The 26,881-nt window shown below is 38.3% G+C and overlaps 1 protein-coding gene and 1 pseudogene across 20 annotated transcripts in view; both read left to right on the forward strand.

Moving 5' to 3' along the window:
- The window catches only part of NRCAM (neuronal cell adhesion molecule), a 126,155-nt gene extending 103,381 nt beyond the window's left edge, over positions 1-22,774 (forward strand). For 10 of the 19 annotated variants that reach the window (XM_088652407.1, XM_088652409.1, XM_088652412.1 and 7 more), the window contains 4 exons: positions 363-515; positions 4,426-4,557; positions 4,866-4,944; positions 20,317-22,774. In XM_088652407.1, the coding sequence (XP_088508533.1) occupies positions 363-515; positions 4,426-4,557; positions 4,866-4,944; positions 20,317-20,554 (602 nt within the window). In that variant the 3' untranslated portion in view covers positions 20,555-22,774. Of the gene's footprint in view, positions 1-362; positions 516-4,425; positions 4,558-4,865; positions 4,945-14,333; positions 14,396-20,316 lie in introns of all 19 variants that reach the window. The other 9 variants (XM_088652417.1, XM_035127901.3, XM_088652418.1 and 6 more) reach the window with 5 other exon arrangements.
- LOC132592751 (uncharacterized) lies at positions 5,924-8,987 on the forward strand (annotated as a pseudogene). The gene is made up of 2 exons (XR_015945827.1): positions 5,924-8,608; positions 8,901-8,987. The product of XR_015945827.1 is annotated as an uncharacterized LOC132592751 (transcript).
- Positions 22,775-26,881: the final 4,107 nt, after the last annotated feature.

The raw sequence follows: 26,881 nt of genomic DNA on the forward strand, positions 1-26,881 counted from the left end.
AGTCTCACTGCTTACTCTTTGTACATGCACACCAACACAGTGTCCTCCAGAAGTTGTTCGACTACAAGCCCTATCAGCCCCAGCCAGCATGACCAAAATTCAAGGAGGATTGTAATTTTACAACCTCTGGAGGGTACCATATTGACTAAGGCTGTACTAGTTCATTAAAGCACGTACCATAAAAAAATATTAGGCTTTAAGGTGCCATGATACGCTTTGTCATTTAGCCTACAGTTTACCTAGATATTGTATGTTAATAAATAACAGCAAAACATTTACCAAATGGCAGTAAGAAGTATAAGCATGAATTCAAGACAGTGAATTTAAATACTCCAATTGTTGTGTTCCTAAAAATTTTGTAGGCAAAGAAGATTTGAAAAAAGAAAATGTTAATGGTTCCCGGAACTTCTTTATGTTAAAAGGATTAACACCAGGAACATCATATAAAGTCCGGGTTGGTGCTGAGGGGCTTTCTGGTTTTAGGAGTTCAGATGCTGTGTTTGAGACAGGTCCAGGTGAGGCACACCATACCAATTCTGCTCTGCATTCAGAATTGTGATGTGTTAAGTGCTGGGATTCTGAAGTAGTGTTATGTTTGTATATTTATATATAAAATTATCCTTTTCTACTCTACCCAAGGGAGAGCTAAAATGTGTGTCTCATACTCACACCAGCATGTCTTTGGTATGCTCCATGAATTTGTTGGTTGTCTTTATCACTTTGCCGTTTGTTGTAAGGAAATAAACATTTTTCACGGCTCCTTTTGAGGGGCCCTTTTTAATGCTTTGTTTCTGGATTGTACATTTGTGTTAGAGAATAACTAAGTCTAAGGATATCGGACTCAGATTACCAAACTGCTTCCTTCTAGCTTACGGATCAATAAAACTGTATTAACTTTGTTGTTCTGTTAGACCAAATGTATTAAAACCAGTATAAGTATAGTATTTGGCATGTTTTGTACTGAATCAAATGTAAGAATGGAGATAAAGAGCTTCTTTCTATTTATATTTATAAAACAGCAATAATTTAAAGAGGAAAATATAGGTTTTGTTACCAATATTGATGTCATGTTGGGTGGTGATTATCATATGTTCTTTATGGAAGTGTTTAGGGGGTGTGCTGTCAGTACAGGTGTTTCATAAATTGCATATACACTGCAATATTTCAAAAGCAATGCTAAGAACAAATGTTAACTTTATGATGTGGAACAATTAGGAAGATACCAAAGAACCTGATAAAAAAGGGCCAGTTTAAAAAGTTAAAATCATGTACTCTGATTATATATGGGAGGAATGCAAAGTACTCTTCTACATGCAAAGGTACTCTGGTATGGGAAAATGCCAGTATAGACGAATCCCCACTTCTGCATGATCAACTCGCGTGTGACTGCCAGGAGTGTCAACTCTAGCGGGACCTGGGGGCCCGAGCACCCACAAAAAATATTGGAGGTGCTCAGCATCCACATTGCAGGGGCCCCTACACATCTTACAGTGCCTTGGAAAGCACTGAAAGTCTGAGTCCTTGCAAGACCTTGGAGATGCTGTTCGAGGCCTTGCGAGACCTCAGAACCTGATTTCTGATGCCCCAGAGCTTCAATTCCACTTGTGGATATTTTTGGTACAGTACTTTTGATCTGGATTGGAGAGAGAGTGGCAGAAAGAGCATTTAAATGTGTTTAGAGGGTGCTCCCAATTTTCACTTATATACATGGGGTGCTGGAATGTAACCCCCTCGTAAGTAGGGAGTCACCTGTACTCATAACGTATGGTCAGCACTGCCTATTCTGCAAGCTCAAGCTGACAATAAGCTTAAATTCTAGACACACATTTCATTCTTCTCCACTGCCTTAGGCAATCAGTACTGTCTGGTTAAGGGGCTTTAATGTTCTTCTACATTATATATTTGCAATGTATGGCTGTTAGAAAAATTTGTGGCATTATGGGAAAATCTTAAGCTATTATGTCAGTGTATTTAGTATAGTCATAGTAAAATCATATGATCTGGTCTTAATTCAATTCCCTACGATACCTTTTATCATCTCCCTTCTTTGTTTATAGCAAAGCTGATGAAATTTAAACAGCAGCGTTCACAGCTTTTTTTTACGTAGAAGTTAGGTGAAACTCTGGGGATAGGATGAGACTTTTTTGTGACTTTTACTGCAGAAACCAACTGGTTATGACTTTTGAAAGCATTGGGGTGGGGGTGGGGATTTCACACCTGCAAAGCTAAAACTAGACGGCAGATTTCCACAAAATAGCTTATCTACCAGATAAACACAAAAATAGCAAACCATTGAATCATATAATTGGAAAGGACCTTGGTGGTCAAGTAGGTGGCTTTACCAGAATTCATGGTCCTAAAGAACACTAAATGTCAGAACCTTCCTGAAGAGGTGTAGGGTGCTCTGATGCAATGTAGACAGCCCATACCACGTGACATGCAATCTATAGAGAGCCCTGAATGCTAGTGAACATGCAAGGGGAAGTCCTTATTTAGAAGAACATCTCCTATAGTCCCTTGGACCTTTTCATGCTATTAGTAGCAGAGAGAAGGTGTGGAGCTGCCTTGCCAGTTCCTTTCATCACCAAGGGAAGGGAAAAGGGGAAATGTGTTTTGGAGAGTGCCGGGGACAGTTAAATATGGGCAAAGAAGTAGCAGGAAGATGGTGGAGACAACTTTTCTCCATGCTCATGGATTAGCTTGGTACAATTCTTCTGCATTTTCCTGAATTTTATTTACAGGAAATGCAGAGAAAGCCAAACTGAAGAGAAGCATGGGAAGATAATTACATTGCCATAATGTAGCAGTGAATTTTCATTCCTCTTGCTTAGTGACAATAAACATGAGGAAGTAAAATGGGGCAAGGTGGGTGGTGGTGGTCTGAAAGCCCAGATTAGACTCAAATCTACATAACATGTTTGTGGTCTCTGAAAGAGTTCTTGTTCATCATGATAAGACATTATTTCATATTAAGTAAGCACAGTGCGGCCCGTTCCTATGTACTTGCAGCTTCTGTATTCACCAGGGAAAATTAGCCGTGTGCTTAAAGAAAATAATTTGTGCAACACAACTACAAAAGTTTATGTAAAACAAACAAACAAAACAAAACCTGGGAGGAATCCAGTTGATATCCTTGTGCTCACAGAAGTGTTTTTGATCCAGTGTGATGTATCTGCTAATGGAAGAAAAGTGATAGTGGTTATTTTATCCCTGTAGCCTCCAGTACCTCTAAAAATGGGCTCCAGAGCAGGGTGAGAGGAGCAGAGGAAAGGAGGAAACAGCTACTATTTCCTCTCTAGCTCATCCATTAACAGAGGCATTGCTGGATCAAAAGCACAAGGGTACCAGTTAGATTCCGTCAACTGGGTTTTAGAAATGTGTACTCCTTAGCAGGATAAACAGTATCCTGGTATGCAAGGAATATCAGAAGCTGCAGAAGTAAGTTGCTGTCTTTTCTTGTTACATATTTGGTCCATTATGCATGGAATGTTTCGTTTCGTAGGCATGAAATTTCAGAATACATTTGAATGTTAAATGTGCATGACTTCCTTTAATGTTTGACCCTAAACTTAATTCCTCATAACTGCATGTTTGGAAAATTTCTCTAATCTATTAAGAAAATGGACTTTTAAAAATAATAAAATGTTAATATATTCATTTGAAATTCAAAGTTTTATGTATTTTAATCACTAGTTATGTTGGTGCTTAAGGTTATTTTTCAGATCCTTTATAAAAGAACCCCAGACCTTACCGTAATCACCTCTTATTTTTATAAAGAACACATTTTCAAAACCACGGTGCAGTAATCCTGTGGAGTACAACCGCGAAACTTGTAAATATCTACACAGAAATCTTGTTGCACTTCCTTTCACAGAAAGGTGGATCTACTGTGCATAAGTAATGCCTTCAAGTGGGTCATGCTGCTTAATTCCACAGATCAATAAATTTCATATACTGATGAGCAAGTGTAGGAACCTGCTTGACTGAACTAATTTGACTGTCATCATTGACTTTAAGATCTGCTTTAGGAATGTGCTACAATCTTGCTGGTAAAATTATGCATCCTTTCTGCACAAAGCTATGGACTCAATGACTTTCCTTCAAATTTTGCATTATAAAAATATTAGCCATAGCCACCTCCATATATAGGTATCAGTTAGCAAAATAAGTAGCAAAGATGCAAATATTACAGATCCATGACATGTGAAGCATGCTAAATAAATCAAACGTATAACGTTGAGCATCATTAATTAACCATGCTGCAAATCCATTCTGAGGTCAAATGTTCTTAGATACCACATTCAGTGTCATTCTTCTGGTGCAAAATTAATACATAGAATGTTTTTTACAGAATGGTTGTGAGTGAAATTACTCTAATGTAATGGATATTTGGGAAGAATAATTAATCTTTTTTCCATTTTCTAGCAAAGGCAAGCCGGCAGGTTGACATTGCTACTCAAGGATGGTTCATTGGTCTTATGTGCGCAGTTGCTCTTCTCATCCTGATTTTGCTAATAGTTTGTTTCATACGGAGAAATAAAGGTGGAAAATATCCAGGTACGATATGTCGCACTGTGAGTTCAAATATTTAATTCTATTTACATTTAATATATTTATGTTCCATGGATATAGTTGCAGCCCAGTTTATCCTTAATAACAGCAATGCACTCCTGGATTCCAGGGTGATTCCAGCATAACACCAAGGCAGCCCTTCCCTTTTTTATAACTGCAGAAGGAGATGGAGATTGCAAGGGTTAGGTGACTGGCAAAGAGCTGCTGCAGCACACAGGGTCCTTCAGAAAGCGGTTGGCATGCATCACACTTCCAGTCCTTGCTAATTGTTATCCTTCATTTGTATGTTTTAGTGAAAGAAAAAGAGGATGCTCATGGTGACCCAGAAATACAGCCTATGAAAGAAGACGATGGAACACTTGGCGAATACAGGTAAGCAATTATGTTAATTCATACTGGTCATGTCTACTTGATTTGGAAGAGAACTACTTATTTTTAACACTTGCTCCACACCGTTCAGAAGTATTTAATACTGGAGGTGTTAGTAGCTTCATCAGCTCAGCACCCTCAAAAATGATGTCTCACCAACATTAAGAATATCATGTGGTGTCACCCACAAATATATTGATGTAGGCCCATAGGCCCATTGCCATTACAATTGCAATGCAATTCACAGGCATAGATATCAACATATCTGATAGTTAATGATCCACTTGACTGTAAGGGAAATTTGAAATTCTGCGGGTGCAGTAATTGTGGCAAAGCATAACATAAGGCATGGCAAGGCATGGCAGCATCTCCACTGCTGTAGGAATGTTTCTAGAGGAACAGAAGTTGTGGAGTTCCCCCAGTGTCTCATCGTCTTCTGGTAGCCTTGTTCCCACACAGCCTCTGTGGATTACAATCTACCGGAGCAATCCTATGCATGTTTACTCAGAAGTAAGTACCATTGTATTCATTGGGGCTTACCCCCAGGTAAGAGTGCAAGGATTGCAACCTATGTGGAAAATCTTAAGATCATACATTATGATCAACCAGAAATGTAAAATACAGATCCAAATTGCAGTATTGCTAACCGAATACTTAAAACAAATTTGGATCCAGGGTTTTACTTCATTCATATGTCTCATATATTTGCTTCCAGCGTTCACTGTGATTTTGGGGCAGTTTTGTGCATGTGTGATTTTTATTTTTACTTATTATTTAATCTTTCTGCCTTATTCCTTTCAAAGCAGGAATAAAGCAAAATATATGAATGTCCTGTATTAAATCCAGGCTTAGTAGTAAAAAATATACCGTACTTTTTTCAGTACTTTAGTGGTACTCAGATTTCGTTTTTGGCCTTGGTAGTGTAATAATCAAACATAGATGAATTCCAGGCATCTTGTTCAACAGTAGGGGAAAAAATAGCTAAGTGGTATATGAAGGGTAACAATCATCAACTTGAATGGATAAAAAGTAGGTGGTAGTTTCAAATTAACTGAACTTCGTTAAGTTCAAAGCCAGTTCATTGTTATCTAATAAGAATAATAAATTAGCTGTATTTCTTGCCTCACAAAGGCATGCTATTCAAACTAGTAATAACAATATACAATACAATTCAAAGAAAGCTTTATCATTTTAATCCAGTGTGTTGGTTTAAACAAGAAAGTATGATTTATTTAAAAGGTTAGCCTTTTGTGTTTTGTTTGTGTGTTCTATCATATTTTAAGATATGTTTATGTATCATTTTAAATACTTTCTTTGTTTCTCATATGTCACGTACTGTAGTGCTCTAATTGTCATTTTTAACGAGTTCAGTCTATTTTTGTAACTTTTTATCTATAGGAAATTAGTCTTTCATTTAATTGTTATTGTATGATTCTGAATGCCAAAGAATAGGTCCTGTGTTGTTCTATGGCACTTACGATGCAGAAACTTTTAGAGGTGATTAGGTTTTGTATTTCATTGTTGCTGGGTAACAATAATTATAAAAGATTTGGGCTAATAATATAGGCCTAAAGCAATTAAGTAGTGTCAGAATTGTTCACAAAGGGAAATTATTCAAATGCTAACTTGTACCTATGATAGCTTTCTGTTCCCGTACTACCTCACAGTCATTCAGAATTATGCCAATTCTCTGGTGAGTTTTCATTGGGCAACTCAGTTCTAGATGTGATCATCAAATCTATTATCATGTGGGACCTAAGCCAGGATTTCAGTCTATGTCTTGAAGCAACTAGCATGTTAATGTGTGAAATCATCTATCCCATTGTCAGTTAGTTGTATAGTTAAGTAAATGATTGCATGAACCTTTACTACCAGATTTTATATATTTTTTAAGAAGTCGCTCATCTAATTCATTTTGCTAAAAAATCTCCTTTTAGACACAAGTTCCTGCGGCATTCACAGGTAATAGGATTTCACCCCTTTTCTCTTTAGAGACAGAGCAGATGCAAGCAAATATTCAAATCACGGAATATGTGTTTGTAACTTTTGTGCAGCCCACCATGGCTAACATTAATCACTTTCCTGGTTCATGCTGCCTCAGGCAGTTCTAAAATATGATTCAGTGTGTCTTTGAGGGAAACCTTTTTTTATTATTCCCCCCCCCCCCCAAGAATTCGAGTATTTTGAACTTTTGGGTCTTGGACTTCAGGTCCATGTCTCCATGGACAGTAAAGAAAATGGACAAAGGAAGAAAGAGAGAATGTAGCGATGTCACCCGTTTTCCCCAAGCAGACCCTGCCTTTACCAAAGCAGTGTCTGTGTGGTCTCAGAGAGCCAACCTATCCAGAAGTTCAGGACTGCAATCCTTCATCACCAGATCAGAGATCTCTCACAGGAGAGTCAGGAGCTCTCCAACACATTTAAAAGTAAATTCCATGTCCCCTTCACTCTGTCGGAGGGAAAATAAACCAACGGAATGGCAGCCTGAGGGTGTTTCTAGATACTGCACTCTGCGGCAGCAAATAACAGAACTGGATGAAGGGTCAGATTCTCAGGTAGGACAGCGTCCCCCATATCAGCAAAGGTCCACCAAGGGCCCGGCCTCTTCACAACAGTGGTTCAACCACACAATAGGCTCCAACTCAGATTCAGAAGACAACCACAGGGGCCAAGTCAAGAAGGTAAGACCTTCTGGTGCTCCTAATATTGCTTGTAGTTGTTCCAACTCTGCCAATAGTTCACTAATGAGGTCTGTTGAATTACCCAAAACTACTGCCATTTTGAAGGATACCCATGCTGTGGCCAAAAATGCTGTAGCTTCTGCCATGGAGGCTGGACCTTCTTCAACAATGGACCCCGAGGCATTACACACAGTGATTACTATGAAGCAACTAGAGAGCACTGCCAGTTATCGCTACCTGAAGCTGTGGACAGTGTGGGGGGGAAATCCAGCTTCTACGAAAAAGCCTAAATTTCACAGTGACTTGGAGGACGAGTTGCCTCCTGAGAATGAAGAAATATCATTTGCTTCCTTACTGGAAGTAGAAAAGGATAGTGAGCCCCTACGTAGGTTCAAAATGGAAACTTGGAACTACTTATTCAAGCATATTCAGAAAGAACTACAGTTAAAACACCACAAAACTGAACAGTCTGCAGAAAGTAGCATGATAGATAAATCTGTTCCGGTTCATTCAGCTGTTCAAAAGCTAATCCATAAAATCTGGAATAATCCCAATGTAAAATGATGTGGCTCCAGCAATTCTATATGAACTGTATTCTCTTCCAGTGGACAAAGCTGCTTTTTGGAGGACCATACCCAAGATAGATATTGCAGCAGCTAGTGGAAATGCTAAGACATGGTTCTCTGGTGTTGCAGGCTATGTCCCTAAAGATCCAGTTGATAAAAAGATTGAGGCTATGATCAACAGATCATTCAGCTTAGTTTCAGCCTATCTTAGAGTATCCCTTTATTCTGCCTATGCGTCTAGGGCTTTATTAGCCTGGCTGGAAAAGGAGCACAATAAGGGGAGGCACACTGAAGTCAACTTCAAGCAAGTGGAGAACACGTATTCTGTGTAGAATTGCAGCTGATTTCATTCATGATGCTGCCCAGGATTCTCTCGAACTCACAGTTAAAAACATAGCATGTCTCACAGTAGCATGGAGGGCTAGCTGGTTGCGTCATTGGCCCTTGGACCTAGGCATGAAATACCAGCATAGCTGCCAAGTTATCCCTTTTTTAAAGGGATTTTCCCTTATGCTGAATAGGCTTCCTCGCGAGAAAAGGGAAAACTTGGCAGGTATGAATACCAGCTGTTATCCCTACCATACTGTGGTGGAACTTTATTTGGAGACTGCTTGGGACAGGTTTTCAAAGATTATGCCCAACAGAAGAAATCCCCCCAACAGCTGAAAAGGAAAATACACTGTTCTACTTCCTTTCTTTATTATCCTCACAGGTGTCACACAGCCTATTAGTTTCCCACCAGGTTAAAAAGAGGGAAAGGTTTGCAGTCCTTACATCTCATGAATATGAAAGGGTATAACATTCAAAGAAGTCACAGATGTGCCAAGAGGAGACTTCTGACATAAATGGCTTCCAGGAAGCAAAATAGTTTCAGTCAATAAAAAGATGTCGCAAGGGGAATGAGAAGCTATTTCACATGGTTTCTTGTCTTGATCAATTTTAAATGCAGTATCAGTTTTAAACTCTCTGTATCCCTCTTGCTGTCTCTGGTCGATTGCCTTCTTTTCACTAGGGGAATAAGTAGATTATTTAACCAACTGTGTCATTTGTTATCCATATTGGATACACACACACACACACACACACACACACACACACACCGATTTGCAAGGGGATATAGGAGTCTCTCTCTCTCTCACTCACACACACACACACACACACACACACACGTACGTGTTAGTGATCTAGACTGAGGTATACAAGATGGATGTTTACCATAATCATCAATATCATAAACATCTAATTAGTACTTTCTGTTTTGCTCAGCCAACACAATATTTAAAGTCTCTCTGTAGAGTTTGACTTCTGGCTTCATAAAATTCACAAAGGGGTCCCCTGCCCCTTATTTTAAAAATTGTGTTCAAAATAGTAGCCCCGGCACTTCTTAGCTCCAGCAGTTCTGGCTGAAATTAACCAACCATTCCTATATCATTTAATAAAACAAAAGTTCCCAGGTCATATATTGTTAGTCCAGATAATCCAGTTATTTCATCTCAGTGGGAGTGGCTGCAGTGCCTATGTTCCTATAATACAACAGCATTGTAAAACTGATTCAGAGGGACTTGTTTTCCCTTGGGCCATTTTATTACTGTATATTCCTGTGTATAAGACTACTTTTTAACCCAGGAAAATCTTCTCAAAAGTCGGGAATCGTCTTATACGCCGGGTCGTCTTATTAATACAGTGAGTATATCCCAAACTCTATATTTTAACTGGAAAAGTTGGGGGTCGTCTTATACGCCCAGTCGTCTTATATGCCGGAATACACGGCATCTAAGAGTGCTTCATATACAGACAGACTTCCATCATTGCCACAGAATATTTTTAACATGTGCTTGCTTCTTTAGACTGATTTGAAAATGCATTTCATATTGGTATCTTCACAAAGTGGCACACTACTAAAAAATTAAACCAATAACACCTGCCAGCCAACTCAATATATCCTACCTTTACAGGAAAACCAACACTGCAATCCTGAACATATCCTTATATTAGCATTTCAAACATTACCAGTGCAACATGGCTCCTTCTCCTGCCACTCAAGTAATATGTAATCTCAGAGTTTGACCAGCACTCTTTAGGAGTTTCATTCTCAAGAGCCAAATAGTTATGAGTGGCCTTGTTTCGTTGTAGAACCTCAAAACAACTTTCTTTATTTTTAAAATTATGCAAATTTTATGCATGACATACCCCAGGATACCCTGAGCTTTACAGTCAAAAACCTAGTATGTGCTCAGTATCCAGGAAGGGGTATTTTTCCTTAACTTTGAAAAACTTGAATGGTATCCTTTAAAATTACTTGTTTTAACAATGGGGAAATCATTTGTAAAAACGCCATTTTAAAACATTTTGTCTATTATTATTTTTTAAAAAAAGTTGACCTACTGCTACTTGTAGTTAAAATTAAAATTTGCAATACACTTCATTTTCTAGATATTACTAAAAGCTAAGCAATGCAGAGATTTATTTCATAGGAAGTGATTTGATTGTAACTGAAATAATGTAGGCCTACTGAAGCCAATTTGTCAAAAAAAATCCCTAGTGAGATAAGGTAAATTTGTGATTATTCTGAAGGCCTTTTAAATTGTTTTATAGCATAAAATTTATACTTCTGGGATGTGAAAAAATTGGTCCTTTATTTCCTTTCTCTTCTGGTCCCAGTGATTTAGGCATCTTGTAGATACTGGAAAGATACCAACATACCCGAATTCTGTATATTAAGAATCAGGATTGGATCAGAGCAGTTTAATCATTTTCTCTTCAAGGCATTTAGGAAAAAGTAGTGCATACTGAATAATTGTGGGTATCTCACTATTTCCCCCCTGAAGTGAAAGACATTTGTGCTCTCAGAGCCATCATGAAAAGCTGCCAGTCAACTCAATATAGCCTACAAAGTTCCTTCCCCTTCCACTGTAATGTGTGTTACTGTATTCTTTCTTGTTCCGCTGATTTTTTAGCTGAATATAGTGCTAATCACATTTTGAGTTATTTTGCATGTTGATCTGCACAATGGGTCCATGCACAGACAAACCAGCCTTCTGATTTTTGACTCGTTATTGCATCTGCCTGCCCCTGAAGTGAAAAGATTGTTAACAGGTAACGAATGCAATGTCGTTGGAAAGATGTGACAAATTTTACTAAGAATTTGTAAAACTTTTTGATGCATTTCTTTTGCTCTGTTTTCCCCAAAAATATTATTTGGCTTCTGTTTACTTATGCCCTTTACAGCCATATTCTCACTTTGTTATGTATCTCATCCATCACCTTCAAGTTTGCTATTTGTTTCATAAAACTCATAACAGTAAAGGGTTATGCATAGGTAAATAGAGGGAGGTTCTAATTTGGCCAGAGAGCTGTTCTTCCACTGAAGGAAAGCACTTTGATCCACTGGAGGCTTCCATAAACAGAACAGCAAGGGAACTGGTTTTTGATCTTCTGCCTCCTGTCCCCTGTTACCAAGTCTATTCTAGAGGGTCTGGGGACTTTTTAATTTTTTTCCCTTTGGAGCAGCATGGGAGGTCCTGCTGAGGGATGGGGATGCAAGAGAAAGGAGAAATTGGCAGAAAAAATACCTTCTTTAATTCACAGAAGCCTTTGTTAAATCAAGGAACCTTCCATCAGGGAAGGGCCACAATTAGATACATCACAACATGATTAACAGGTGATATATTCAGAACAGACCCCCTGAAATAATTCCATTGATTTCAATTGTTCTACTCTGATGTGTAAACATTTGATATCACCTTCTATAATACAACTTTTAGAATTATGTTCTTATGTAATATAAAACTTCATTTAAACGTTGCTCAACTTATTAGTTTATTAAAACTGACTTTCTACTTGTAAATAGCAAGTATTGGATCGAACTTGCTATTGCAATGCCTCATCTGACAATAAAATTCATATATCCTACAATCCATATTTTCTTTGCAATTGTTCCAGTATTCATGCTACTTACTGATATACTTGGAGGAGGGGGAAAAACATTCTGTTTTAAGTTTTGAATGATATTTTTCAGTTGTTGATCTGAATTTCAAAGATTTCAGTATGTAAGTATTCATCTGCAAAGGAAGTCACTTAATTTTTATTTTTTTAAAAAACATATTGTATAGGTTTTTTAAGGCTATCTAAGCAGGAAAAGAGAACATTCTTGGTATTATATTAAAACATCATTAGAAATGCTGCTACTGTAAAAATGCCCAAAAGCCCCAACCCTTAAAGTGGAGCTCTTTAAAGTCCACGACAACACAATCAGTCTTGCTTCTGAAGTATATTCCTTAGCAACAAATGAACATTAATTTTCCAGTAAGAATCTGGACTTTGGTTCTCTTCCCAGGATATATCTGGGAGACATCTTTCTTTCTGTGCATCTTCAATATACATGAACAATTATGTACATTAACAAATTTGAAGGGCAAAGAATATGCCATCTTGAAGTAAAGAGCAGAACATCCTTTTGTACAATGTATCATACTTGATGGTTGAGTAAGTGGTATTGTGTTCTTCCTGGAAGGAAACCCTTTTGAGTTAAAGGCAAAATCTAGAATTCAGCCACTAGATTCCTATCTGTAGAATATTTTGAAGACATGCTTTACTTAACCACGTGAGCAAAATGGATTTACTTTTCATGCTTCTTTTGGTGTGGCAGGACCTGCTTTTATTTGTATAGACAAGCTTGTTCTTTAGGTTTTTATTGATTGTGCCAATTGCAATTGGTTTTAGTATTTCTTTTGTGTTTGTAAGTCGCTTTGAGTCATTTCTATGCGTAAAGCGACTAATAAATATTCATCTTGGTAATGTGATTCTCTTATTTCTGTCTGTGCCATGGCAAAAGGTGTTTCACAGCTCTTTTGTGAATGATACAGATTAGGACATCTAAATACATTTAGGTATTTAAGTACATTTAGGTGCCTTGAATAGAGTGCCTCTGAGTGTGTGCAGAGTTTCAACTCAAGCAGTGTTTTAAAAGATCATCAAGACTCCTAACCATATACAGAATGCCTTTCTTTTGTGGTCAACATTCATTGGAACTTACTTTCAAGTGACTTAGTATGGGCAGGAATGGAGAATCTGTAGCCCCTGAAATTGTTGCTGGACTACAACTCCCATCATCTCTGGTTATGAGCCATGCTGGCTGAGGCTGGTGGGAGCTGGAGTCTGGCAATATCTGGATGGCTGCTGAATTAATTCAGCAGTATTGGGAAGCTGCCCTAGCAGTACTTGTTCCTGCTTTGTCATGGAATGTCAGATGCTCGTGACTATGTGTGAAGGGGATTCTCCTACATTGTGCCAAGCTTTGCATGTTTCCCTGACGACATCACAGGGGGGGGGGTGGACCTGCCACAGCTGCATGCGTGAGAACCCTGTCTTAGCTCTGCAGCTTAAAGTAGCTAGTGTTCATAGAAGAAGTCAGTCCAGTGCACACAGCCTATTTGACTTTTCTCAGGTGACCAGAAACAGATGTGATGGTTGCTCCTTCTACTAGTTATGCAGAATAAGGCATTTCAGTAGGAGTTGCTTTGGCATATAGGTATGAAAGCAGCTTCACCTGCCAACATTTCCTCTTCTGCACAATAGTTACAGGAATAATCTTCGGTTCTTCTTTACATCTGGACATTATATTTGACAGGTGTAATAAAAGTTCATTCCATTGGATCCAGTTTATGGAACGTATCGCTTGCCTGCGGGTAATTAACTCTTATTTACTCCCTGGTATCTGCTCTCAAGATGGCCACTATTCTCTCTTCATTCAATTGGATTGATAGAACTTACTTCTCAGCCTTATTCAATTGGGACCTCTGCCACCATTCCTGTTTCTCAGCATCTAGTAATCTTGAATTTATTTATCTGACACCCCCCCCCCAAAAAAACCACACAAACACATGTTGTGCTGCTTTGAACATGTTCCTTACTCACTGAAAAGGGGGCTCCCTTGGTTCCTGAGCTATATATTTGCTGCAATCCCTGTGGGAACATTGTTTTCACTTCCTTTTTTTAGTGTGCAAAAGACCTAGAGAACACAGTTTCCAAATATGATTTTTGCATATGCTGTAACTGTGCACTCACGCCAGTGTCCACTTCCGTGCAGGTACACACACTCGTGTAAATCTGCAGTTTTGTTTTTGTTTGTTTTTTAATTATACAGACATTAGACTCTGCATCATTACTAGCATATAGAAAAATCACAGAAACAATGCAACCAGCTGTGTAAGTATTTTTTCATTATTTAGATTATAACTGTAAAATAAACCTAAAAGAAATAAGAATGAAAGAGAAACTGATGAAAAGAACTTATTTCTTTGAAATAAAAAAGTCCTGTATTCTACAGTAATAAATAAAACAACTGCTTTCTGAAGTTAGTGCCACTACACATTACTTTTGAAACATTTTGTTGTGGCGTATATACAAGATTGAAACAATTTGAAAACTGCTTATGATCACCTTTTTAAAAAGAGTATGTATAGTTTTTTTCAGCTAAATCCAAATATTTTGTGCTCCAAAGCATAGGATACAACAATGCAATGAAAGGTATTGTGTATTTCAAACCCTTTCTGCTTTATTCATGGTATACCACCCAACGAGATCTGTCTTTGGTGGGTGATTGTGAATTTCGTTGAAACACAAGTCAAAAGACATATTCACAGTATTAAAAAGAAAAAAGGACAGCTCAGAAATATTTGGATCTGTGAAAGCATATGATTATTTTGCAGGTAGCATTTCTCTTTCGTGGTTAATGTGTGTACAGGTGCATGTTTGTATATAATGCATAATACAAAACTTTGGGTGGTAGTTACTAGCTATTCTCACAGTATGATTACCTATGCACATCACCCTTTAATTTTAATTTGTTGTATTCACTTGGGTTCCTTTTTTAAATTATTACTGAGAATAAATTACAAGTGTGAGTTTGTCACAATATAGGTCTATACACATGACTTTTCATCACAGGAGTGATTCTGTTTAGGAATTTTGCTTCATTGATGCAGACCTGTATCACAGTGGTAGAAATGATAGTGAACATGTTAATTCTACTTCTGGGGAAATCTATCAGGTTAACATTTGCATGTCAAGGCTCCCAATTCACACAGACACAGATTTTGGTTTAAGGTTAATGGGCAAAATTTAGGCCACAACGTTATTGATTACAGCAAATGTGAGCGGTATTGGCTTAGGCACTGGCAATTAACTCTAACTGACTCCTGCCCACCTTGCAGGGAGTCAGGAAGGGTAAACCACCAATGAGGAAGCCACATTGGGGGGAAAGACACCAAATTCAAACGGCACCGAAGGCTAAGCCACTGCAAAGAAACAATTGGGAGTGAACTCCCGATGGTTTCTTTACAGTCGGAGCTTTACCTCTCCTGTGCCTAATGTCAAATGAGCTCAGGGAATTGACAGGCGGTCACTCTGTGAAGAGTTGACCACTCTCATCCAGCCTTCTGGCTAAAAGTGGCCCCCAACCTTAGTTTAATATATTTAAATTTAATTTTCGTTTTAAATTCCTTTCACATTTTGCAAAAATCACCATAAAATCCACCAATTCTACATTCACTAGGTTGTGTCATTCCACACATGGTTCTTTCTTTCAATGAATTAAAACTTTGGATCCAACACATTATCATAACTAACCTGTCATCTTTTTGTCCAGCCTGTCTTACCAGATCAGAAATCCAGAGGAATAGTTAATATTCTCCTCATTACTTAGCAAGGCAATACAGATGACCATTACTCAACTTCCTATTAAAATGAAATGAGATTTCAAAGTGCTTAATTTGGACTAACTCTAGATATTTTCTATGGAGTATCTTGATTTACATTTGCATCACTTAAATACCATCTTCCCCCTCTACAGACTCAATATTGTGTACTTTTTATTTAAATATACGTGCCGTCTTCTTGTTCCGTGCAATATGCATTTTTGACAAGTCGAATAAGTTAAAGGAAATAGTTAATTTTAAACAGATTTAAAGGTATGGCTGGTTTTCAATTTGTCTGTGTAACTATTGTAATTTCACTCTATTTGTGCAATACAATGAGAGGTAACTTGTCTTTTTTATAACTTGGTGGGAGAATGATATATTCTAATTTAACAGGGTATTTCATTTAAATTTCAAAAAATATAATTGTTTCCTTTGGGTAATATTTATAGATTGCATCCATTTTGTTAAAAAGATAGCCAATGCATATTGTGAAACAAGCCTTTAGGAATGAAGAATAAATGTGGAAGTAATGGAAGACAGAGTTGGAAATCCACCGGACTCCAATAAGTGAAAGAGGCTGCCATGTTCACTCCAGTCTAGGGAATGCAGAACCAAGCCAGAGGGGAAACACAAGTCAATATTCAAGGGACACAGCAATCTTTGTTTGCAACACATTTCCAGTGTGTTAAAAATAACCACTGTGGCTATTATCATTTTGAAAAAAATGCATATAATTGCAGTGAAAAGCTGGTTTCATGATTTTGTAATGATGGGAGCTTATATCTTACCATACAGTATTGCCTAATGCATATATTAGAGTGTTGTTGTTATAAATGGAGAAATGGAAGGGAAAGACACATATCTGAGCTTGCAACACATAGCTTGAATAAGAAATCTCCATAGTGCTTCCCTGAATCAACATTTTCCCTGAATTTGCTGTGATGTGTGCTCAGAAATTCAAAACAAACTCATATTCCTCAATTTATTTCAAGTTGCTGTAACAAATAGTTTACAGCCATAATAATAATAATAATAATAATAATAATAATGTGATGTTCTGCACCAAATTCAATCTGCAATCCTCAACATGCTTAATAGGGGGTAAGTCTTATTGAACTGAGTAAACAAATTGGGGTTATGCTGCTTTCTCTTCCCATGCCTCCATTAGTGTTTTGGGGGACTCTTCCAATTAAATGGGTTTACTGCTTTTCAGTTAATGCTCCTATTGAATGTGTAAGATACGTACAGTGCTTTGACAGTTAAGTAGTGCCGTGGTCAGACTGGGGAAAGCGTCATATGAAGAGGCATGCAGTTTTGTTCCTGGTATGTTACTGGTTGGAAATTATCTTATGGTCCACTGTAAAATAGAATGTCTTAAGATGGATTCACATAACCTATCTTCCCTCTACTACACAATTATGTTTTGTGGGACAAAAGTCTAACCTGCCAAATTTCCTTTCTAGATACATCACAAACAGCTTATTGTGAGATTCAAAGGATTGTTTTGATCTACATTTAGAATCTGACAACTCTTGAGTGAACGCATAATTCTTTTGCTACCTGGAAATTCAGAAGGGAGCTCTGACGTTTCTCTTTGTAGAAGGCAAGAGAGAGATTATCTGAGTCTGAGATCTTAAGGTCAAGGATATATCCCCTAAGAGAAAAGAAACAGCAGAATTCACCCATGAGATAATGTACAGTGGTACCTCGGTTTATGAACACAATTGGTTCCGGAAGTCTGTTCATAAACTGAAGCGTTCATAAACTGAAGCGAACTTTCCCATTGAAAGTAATGGAAAGTGGATTAATCCGTTCCAGACGGTCCGCGGAGTAACCGTTCATAAACTGAAGCGAACTTTTCCATTGAAAGTAATGGAAAGTGGATTAATCCGTTCCAGATGGGTCTGCGAAGTACTTAAACTGAAGCGTTCATAAACTGAAACATGGGTGTAATTGGTTCCGGAAGTCTGTTCATAAACTGAAGCGTTCATAAACTGAAGCGAACTTTCCCATTAAAAGTAATGGAAAGTGAATTAATCTGTTCCAGATGGGTCCGCGGCGTTCATAAACCGAAAATTCATAAACCGAGGTGTTCATAAACCGAGGTTCCACTGTATCTTGATAGAAAGGATTTCACAAACACTGCAAGTTTGGAGTAGTCTAAACATTTTGTTGTAAAAAGAGAGAGATAAAGGGAGACAACACATCTGTTGTTCTATTCCCAATACCTCTCCAATATAGTAAGCCTGCAACTTACATGGGGTAATGTTTCAGGGATCGCTTCAAAGCAAAAATCGCATATAGTCAAAACATATTGGGTTCAGTGGCAGGTAGGATTTTTCACCAGATGCCTGTCCCCTTTCAAAAAAAAATTTTTTTTTGCCAAGTGAAAGCTGTATGCACAAAAGTTAAATGTGCATAAGCTGCGGGCTTACTGTATTCTTAAACCAGACAGTTGAACCTTGCATAACAGATGGGCATAAAATATATTGGAGGTTACAAGAGAAGGAGTACCAGGTTATAGTGGCAGGACAAAGCAATGATGAGATTGGAGGTAGTAGGGAACTAACCTTGCTGTCGGTGGATATGCTGGGCTGTGCCAAAGGAGCAATGCAGGATGGGTACTTCAAATGAAAGTGAAATCCTCATACCCTGCACACCTGTGGCTCTGCACACAAAAATCACAAACCCGCATTTAAATTAATCCCAAAGGCTTCAAACAACAAATTATACAAAGTGTGCTTTTTTAAAATGTGGTCCACATATAAGTCTGTATGAAAAAAAATCCCTGTGCTTGTAGATGAGCACAAGCAATCAGCTGGATACATGATACGGTACACCTGCAGATTGCACAGTCTACGGTAGTTCCTGTTAGTCATGTAGACAGTGATGGAAGTGGGCAAAGTGGCTAGGGAGGTATGATAAGATTTTAAGCAGAGACAATGCTGATGTAGAGCATCAACAAACATCTCACCCAGGTTAATCTCAGGACTGATTGATAACATTAACAGAAGCCATTTCTACACGGTTGTGTCCTGCACCTTTCACCCCAAAGAAATGGGGCTTAAAGCTCAACAACTTTGAGCTGAACAAAAAAAACCCAGGGCTTTCCTTCCTAAAAAAGTTCAACAACTTTGACCTGAACCCCCCAAAAGGGGATAGATCGCTGTCAGTTTTTAACTCTGTGAGTAGATCACAGTCTCTTGGGAGTTGGCCACCCCTAATGTACAGAAATAATCACAAGGACACCACAAATGATGTTACTTCCCATGCTAATGGTGTGATACTGAAATGGAAAATACACGTGGCATGAAACGATATGAGATCCTGCTGTGTGGAAATGGGTTATACACAAGTCTGATGAAGTATAGTTCTGTTCTTATGCTGCTAATAAGCTACATTGTCTGCAACTTCTAGCAAAACAGTCCTCTTTGCATGTGGACTAGGAAGATGCTGATATGGACCATTGCTTACCGCCTGGCACTGTGGCCCAAACTGTGGAGATTGCTAGCCATGTATGCATATTTGTTCAGTTGCTGAAATTCGGGCATGCTGCATGTCCCTTCAGTATATGCAGATGATATTTGTCAAGGTTTCCTTTTAGAGAGAAATGCACCAGGCAGCAAAACCACCTTTGTACACAGTTACCTATACCTGTCTCAAGCAAAAGCTAAGACCGAGTGTAAACCATTTCTTCCAGCTGCTAACAATTCTTTCCAAAATATTCATTCACTCTTGAAATAGCAAGTTTGATTTAAATATGTTGTGAATTAAGATCTGGTTTTCATTTGACAAAACACTGATCACTATCAGGATATGGACTTTGCTTTTCTTCTTAGGCTGTTTTCATTTGTTTCTTCTGCACCCTTTTAATGGAATATGTAGGTCTCTTGAAAGGTAAGGTTAACAATTTCAAGCCTGGTGTGTGTAATGTAACAAACTGCTCCAAATACAACACTTTGTTTATTGTATTTTTCTAATAATGGGGAGAATCTTGGTTTGTTTGTTTTTTTCATTTAATCAAATTCATTCCTCATTCATATTCAGGAATTGAGAATAAAAAGTTTTAACAGACTAATTCCACAGCACACCATAAGCTTCATATCTGAAGAACAAGGGGTCCTTTCTAATGCTTGCAACTTTTTCTACATTGCTTCAAAAATGGGACCTGAATTTGTCACTGCGAAGCCTTGCACGGTGCGGAAAACACACTTCCACCGCTGGAGAAATCCTGCGTTTAAGCCATTACTGCACCACGTATTCATACATCGTATTAATTTGTCTCCACCCTGTGATTGAGTTTACTAAAGCACTGCGGGACTACGCATACTTTTCAAAAACCAGCATGCATGATTTGTTTTTGTTTTTACACCTTGTCCAAGTTATATGTTAATTATTTCTTTTCTTAAAAACCCTTTATTTTTTCAGTGATGCCGATGACCACAAGCCTCTAAAAAAGGGAAGCAGAACACCTTCAGACAGGACTGTGAAAAAAGAGGACAGCGATGATAGTTTAGTTGACTATGGAGAAGGAGTTAATGGTCAGTTCAATGAGGATGGCTCCTTTATTGGACAATACAGTGGTAAAAAAGAGAAAGAACCCGCAGAAGGGAACGAAAGCTCTGAGGCTCCTTCACCCGTTAACGCAATGAATTCATTTGTCTAATGGGGGGGAAAAAACTCTTGCCCCATTCATACTACATTTCCATTATTATTATTTTCAAGCATTTGTACATCTTCCCCACTTTATGGACATGAAGGAAACAAATCTTCTACACAGCAAAGTGTTTATGTAATAAGTACATATAGGTGAAACTGTTAAACTATATAACAGTAAGTGGTATGTTAGTATGACTCAGAATGCAAAACATTTTGCACAGATACTTGCTTTTTTACAAGACTAAAAAAAAGAGCAACATCAACTGAGAATAACGAAAAGTACAGTATAATGCATGCAAAGCGCTGCATACGTCACGGGCAAAGCCAGTTTATGCCACTGAAAATGGTTTTGATACTTCGTTATGCAGTCCTCAACTGAATCCCTGGATATGAAGCCCATTTTCATTGTCAGAGTGTTATAGTAGTATTATATAGAACTTCAATGTCTTTGTGGACATTGTTGTGAAATTGGTGACTTAATTGTCTAGATATCATTATGTCTTTTTGCAAGACAGTTAGGAACAGTATGTACAGTATATGATTGATAAATGACTTTTAAGTATGATACTTGCATTTGCTGATGCTTACTGAGATCCTGATACCTGCTCTTTTGCTCCTCTTGTAGCCTTTCTAATCCAAGTATTACTGCAGCACAGTGTTCTCTTTTTGACATCCAATGTACATTGTATCTTCTTCTTTTTTAGGACATACAACAACATGCATTGAAATGCATTTTGGAATTTATACAGTTATGGAAGTGAAATTTTCAAATGATATAGAAATATTCCAGAAACCGTACAGGGCAAAATACATTCAGTGCCTTTATATAAGTGTACGTTCTATAATGTACTGTAGCTGGTCATAACCAATCGGGAACTTTTCTTATTCAAGGTAGCATTGAAATGAAAAGTAGCAAATTCAAAATTCACAATTCAATTAATTGGATGGAACTTGTGAAGGAAATGCTCCCTGCGGTTTGTGTTGCACCTCAGTAAGCTGGTACAATAGTGTATGACTAATGAACTGACACCATTGCCAAAGTAATTTAATTATTGTTAAATCCCCAGATATGTTCAACTGGTGCAGAAGAGTTCGTTTTTAAGTGATAGAAAACTCATTAAAGTTTCTTTCTTTTCTGGAGATAAACGATAGAGATGCTAATGCAACTTACACTTTCATGGCCTTATGCAGTTTACACAAAGATGGCTGAATTAGTATATTTTGCTAACACGGGGAAACACACACAAAAAAATCTCATGATATTCTAAGATACCATGCTCACAAAAGCACATTTCCTTTCCCAGTAAGTCCAAGACCCTCTGACACCACTTTTACCATTATGCTTGGCATGAAGCTGCTACTCAAGAGTCACAGCATTCAAGTGAAATTTGACAAATGTTAAGTAAGTTTAGTCATAAATTACCACTATCATCTGTTAGAATGTTTTCAGCAAACACACACACACAATCAATATCACAGAAATGGTTACCTCCAAATATGAAATTTTATATAACAACCTATGGTTGACGGAATGCTCAGTTTCATTTGCCAATAAATTGGTTTTTCATAACTTGCATCAAGTTTAATTTTAAGTAAGCTTTTTATATGTAGATATTTTGTTGAATTTGTAAATACACTTAAAGTGTAGATGCTATATGCTTCTAGGTGTTTGAAAATGCTTTTGTTGTACTGTGTAAGAAGTACTCTAACCAACAGAGTGCATGGTATTTTAAAGCATCTACCTGCAATTCAAAATTTGAGATAACAGTTGAGATGACATGCTACTGTGTAACTTCTATCCAATTTTTGTGCAGGTCCTTAAGGAATGGAGGTGGCACAGCAGCATTACTTGACAGATTGTACCCAATATTACTATGGGTTGTGTTATTGCTTTTTACTTAATCACAGCACACTTGTTGCAGCTTTGATGCATATACTATGGGACCTATAGTATAGGTTAACTTATAGTATAAATTAAGCACAATTTGTAATACTCAGCATGGCAACACTTACAGCTGGAAAAGCAATTTTGCAGCACTGATTGAAAAAGCACAAAAAGGAAAAAACATTCCTACAAAGATTTACCAACAGTATTGGAGACCAGCATAATTTTACAATTAAATGTAGATGCTAAATTTATCCATGCATGTGAAAATACACAGAGGAGATTACTTCTGTAATGGTGCAACACATTTTGTATTAAAATAAATGTGGTTTTAAAATTTCACTTGCTGTTCAGTCTCATGCAATAATATCGAACAGATTGTTATCATCATCCATATATCATCCATATCCTAGCCTTAAATGTTCTACTTTTTACACTCTTAAGATCACACATAAGGTAAAAAAAAATAGGTTAATTATAGGCTCAACAGATGAAAGTGCATGAAATTTTGTGAAACTTCTGCCCGCCCACCCCCGTGCCACTCTCATATTTTCCTGGGATTTGGGGTGGTGGGGTGTTAAATAGTTTTCTATTTATTGCACATTGCAGATGTTTTCCTGAGTTATTCTGCCAGGCTCGTCCATCAGGAACTGCATATTATAATTCTGACTCACAAAAAAGATGATAGCAGTATGCTTGCAAAATGTTCAGCTATGGCACTAAACTTTATTGGTCATACATGCTAAATTCATCACTATGAGGCACTGTAAGGGTTTTTTTTTTAAACAACAACAACAACAATAAAAAGTTGGAGGCATTAGTCTTTGGGATCACAGTACACAGAGAGGAGAGACTTAACCTTTCCCTCCCCATCCATTATTCTGACGATCTTCCCACCCTCCAATAATAGCCCTAAGAGGAAAGCTCCCATTCTCAGTTGCCATTTTAATTTCCCATAATTCCCTTAGGAATTATACTAGATGATGGCAAGCCATTTCCTCCTGCACCCTATTACAACCCTCCTTCACCACCTGTGAATGAGCAAAATTGGATTGGGCTTTGAATGGACCCTGTATATGGCTTTAAATCACAGAAACACAGATCAAAATATTGTGGTGAGTAGGGGGCTGTTGCTGTCCTATATGGGATGCTGGGGGAATCGTTCAGAGCAGACTTGACTGAAGATGAAGGAATCATGTGGAAGTTATGTGGGGCCAGGCATGTGGGGCCATTATTGACCATTTTGGGAAATAACTCTTATATATTGACCCCCTCCATGTACACCTTGTCCTGATAATTGCTAAAAGCAAATCTTTCAGCTAAGATCAGAGTTGAGAGATGTTTCCCATTTAGATCACAGCGTTTTTCTAGGAGTTATTTCAATAGTAAACTGTTTTTATTGTCAAAGTATAGCACCTTGGCATTCAATGGCAACATTGCTGCATGGAATGGAAAATATATATTTCTCTAGGTATAATTTAAGGAGGACTTTGACTTTACTGGGGTTAAAACAATTGGCCCTGTTAAAGAAGAGTGATATAAAATGCCTTTCAGTCTACATCACTGTGGTGAAATCATTCTTCACTATGTTTCACTCTTATTTCGGAATAAGTTTCTAAAGAAAGTACCATGTCATGTTCAACAAGGAGTTTTCTGATGCTACATTTCCCCTGACAATTGTAAACCTATGACAAAAATGCTTTGGCTCTCATATTGTGATTTGTGACCTTGATTTTGACCTAGATCTTTGCTTGATGTGGGATTGTTTCTTTCCGTGTTTCTGTTACGTTGTATGTATTTCTTCCTTGCTCGTTGCCTAACTTCTTGCTTTCCTGTGTTGTGCTTTGTTTTAGCCTATAGCTGAAACAATTAAACTTTCAGGAAAGACGTAGAAAATATAGTTCCCACCCTGCTCCTCTATTTTTCTTTCCCACACATTTTCCAAGGAGCTCAAGGTGGCATATATGAAGTTATCCCATTGTATTCTCTGTGAGGTAAGTTAGGGTGAATGTGGCATGTTCACACTGTGTTTTATTTGAATTAAATGCAGATTCCCCTCTCCTAGTCTAAATACACTGTTCACCCAACTCACACATATGGGTGCAATATGTTTTTTCCCCTGCATAAAATGTTTGAGTGCCTGGCGTGACAGGAGTGCCTGGCGTGCTATGGTCCATGGGGTCACGAAGAGTCGGACACGACTAAACGACTAAACAACAACAACAACAAAATGTTTGAGCGCCTGAGATAGCCAAAAACTGCAAATATCCAGGGAAATTGGTATGTAATTAAAGAATGTGTGTTTGTGGCCAATTAGCTCATATTTTGTGGTTCACTGGAAAACCCCTAACCTCATAATGTTTCCTTGTAACTGGGTGATACGGTGCTTCAAGCAGAATATGTAAAAATGACACAGCTAAGCTTGTGACATGCCTCGAATCCAAAGTTACACCAGCTAATTTATAGGTCAGTAGTCCATCCTGTTCAGCAATCACACTTCATCTGTTTCAAAATTTGTCACAGCTATTCAGAGGGCAACAGCAAGCATGGAGAGTGAAGCAGCATTGTAGGGAGTAGATGGAAGGTCAAGTCACTACTGACACCATCGTTGCAGAAACAAAAGTCAAAATATTCTCTGCTGTACCTGGTTCTAGGCTTGCCAACCTTTTTATTTATGATTGCTATTCATTTTTAGATGATTCAGAACCTGTTCTTCATTAAAATCAATCCCAGAGCAGGGTACAACTTAATAATGTACAATAAAACAATATTTTAAATCATCAAACTGCAGCAGTAATGAATTTAAAGTACACATGAGCACAGAATGGCAAAGCTCCTCCCTCAAATCAACTAATCAACTGCCTGAGTCAATAGAAATGTTTTTACAAGATTTCTAAAAACCATCAGGATTGGTTTCAACTGAATACAGTATCATATTTTTCTCACGAGGAAGCCTATTCAGCATAAGGGAATTTCCCTTTAAAAAGGGGATAACTTGGCAGCTATGTACAGTATGTGAATTGAAGGGCATTGATCCAAGGCTCACATCCTCGTGAATCCTCATGATATTTGCACAGGATGCTGAAGCAGCTACCACCAAGTCATGGAACATACCTGCCATCACCATTTATGTGCATGTCAGTGTTGGAAAATGATGTTGTAGTTCTATTGTCAAGCACGTAGAGCTTGGTGCATCATGAGGCCAAACAAACAGTAGAGTCTTTGGGATATGCTTAGCAGAGTCAGCATACGAGGTCAAATCCATTTTGAGGGTCACACAATCAGCAATCCACGTAGACCAAGGGTAGGCAACCTAAGGCCCATGGGCCGGATGCAGCCCAATCGCCTTCTCAATCCGGCCCGTGGATGGTCCAGGAATCGGCATGTTTTTACGTGAGTAGAATGTGTCCTTTTATTTAAAATGCATATCTGGGTTATTTGTAGGGCCTGCCTGGTGTTTTTACATGAGTAGAATGTGTGCTTTTATTTAAAATGCATCTCTGGGTTATTTGTAGGGCATAGGAATTTGTTCATTATTTTTTTCAAAATATAGTCCGGTCCACCACATGGTCTGAGGGACGGTGGACCGATCCACAGCTGAAAAAGTTTGCTGACCCCTGACATAGACCATCCAGTGGTCAGGGAATCCAGTGGGTAGTCACTAAGTGAAGGGTCTAGATCAGGCATCCCCAATCTTCGGCCCTCCAGATGCTTTGGACTGCAATTCCCATTATCCCCGACCACTGGTCCTGCTAGCTAGGGATCATGGGAGTTTTAGGCCAAAACATCTGGAGGGCCGCAGTTTGGGGATGCCTGGTCTAGATAGAGAGCACAAAGGAGCAAGGTAATTTATAGGTCAGTAGTCCATCCTGTTCAGCAATCACACTTCATCTGTTTCAAAATTTGTCACAGCTATTCAGAGGGCAACAGCAAGCAGGTTTCCAGCATCTGGTTGCTGCTGAGAGCTCTGTTTAAGAAGGCTGAAGCCAGCTGGTTCTCATCAGTGCCTTCTCTGTGTCCTTGAAGGCTAATCAGTTGCAGGTGGAGTCACTCCGCCTTCTCCCCCTTCAGGCTGCTGTGCAGCAGCGAAGCTGACTCCTCGCCCATGACACGTGGTTCTTAAGGTTCAGTCATTGCGGACAGGTATGATCTCATGGTTTGTGGGGGGGGGGGTGGGAGGAGACATATAAAAGCTTCAATTGTGTGATTTATATTGAACCTGTTTTGGGGGGACCTGTGTGTGTGTGTGGTTTCATGTGGCACCCCACTTCCTCTTGGCTTGGTTTTCTGCTTCCAGGCTTCAAGATTGTTTTCCTTTTTCTCTTGTTGTCACTCCACTTTCTGTTTGGCTGCCCAGGTGTCATTTGAACCTTAGAAAGCATAAACAGCTGGCAGAGGAAATGGGAAATGGCACCACTCTTTCCCTAACATTTTGATGTGGGAAGGAAA

The sequence above is a fragment of the Zootoca vivipara genome, chromosome 9 (genome assembly GCF_965207765.1).
Source record: "Zootoca vivipara chromosome 9, rZooViv2.hap1.1, whole genome shotgun sequence".
NCBI classification, from domain to species: Eukaryota; Metazoa; Chordata; class Lepidosauria; order Squamata; family Lacertidae; genus Zootoca; species Zootoca vivipara.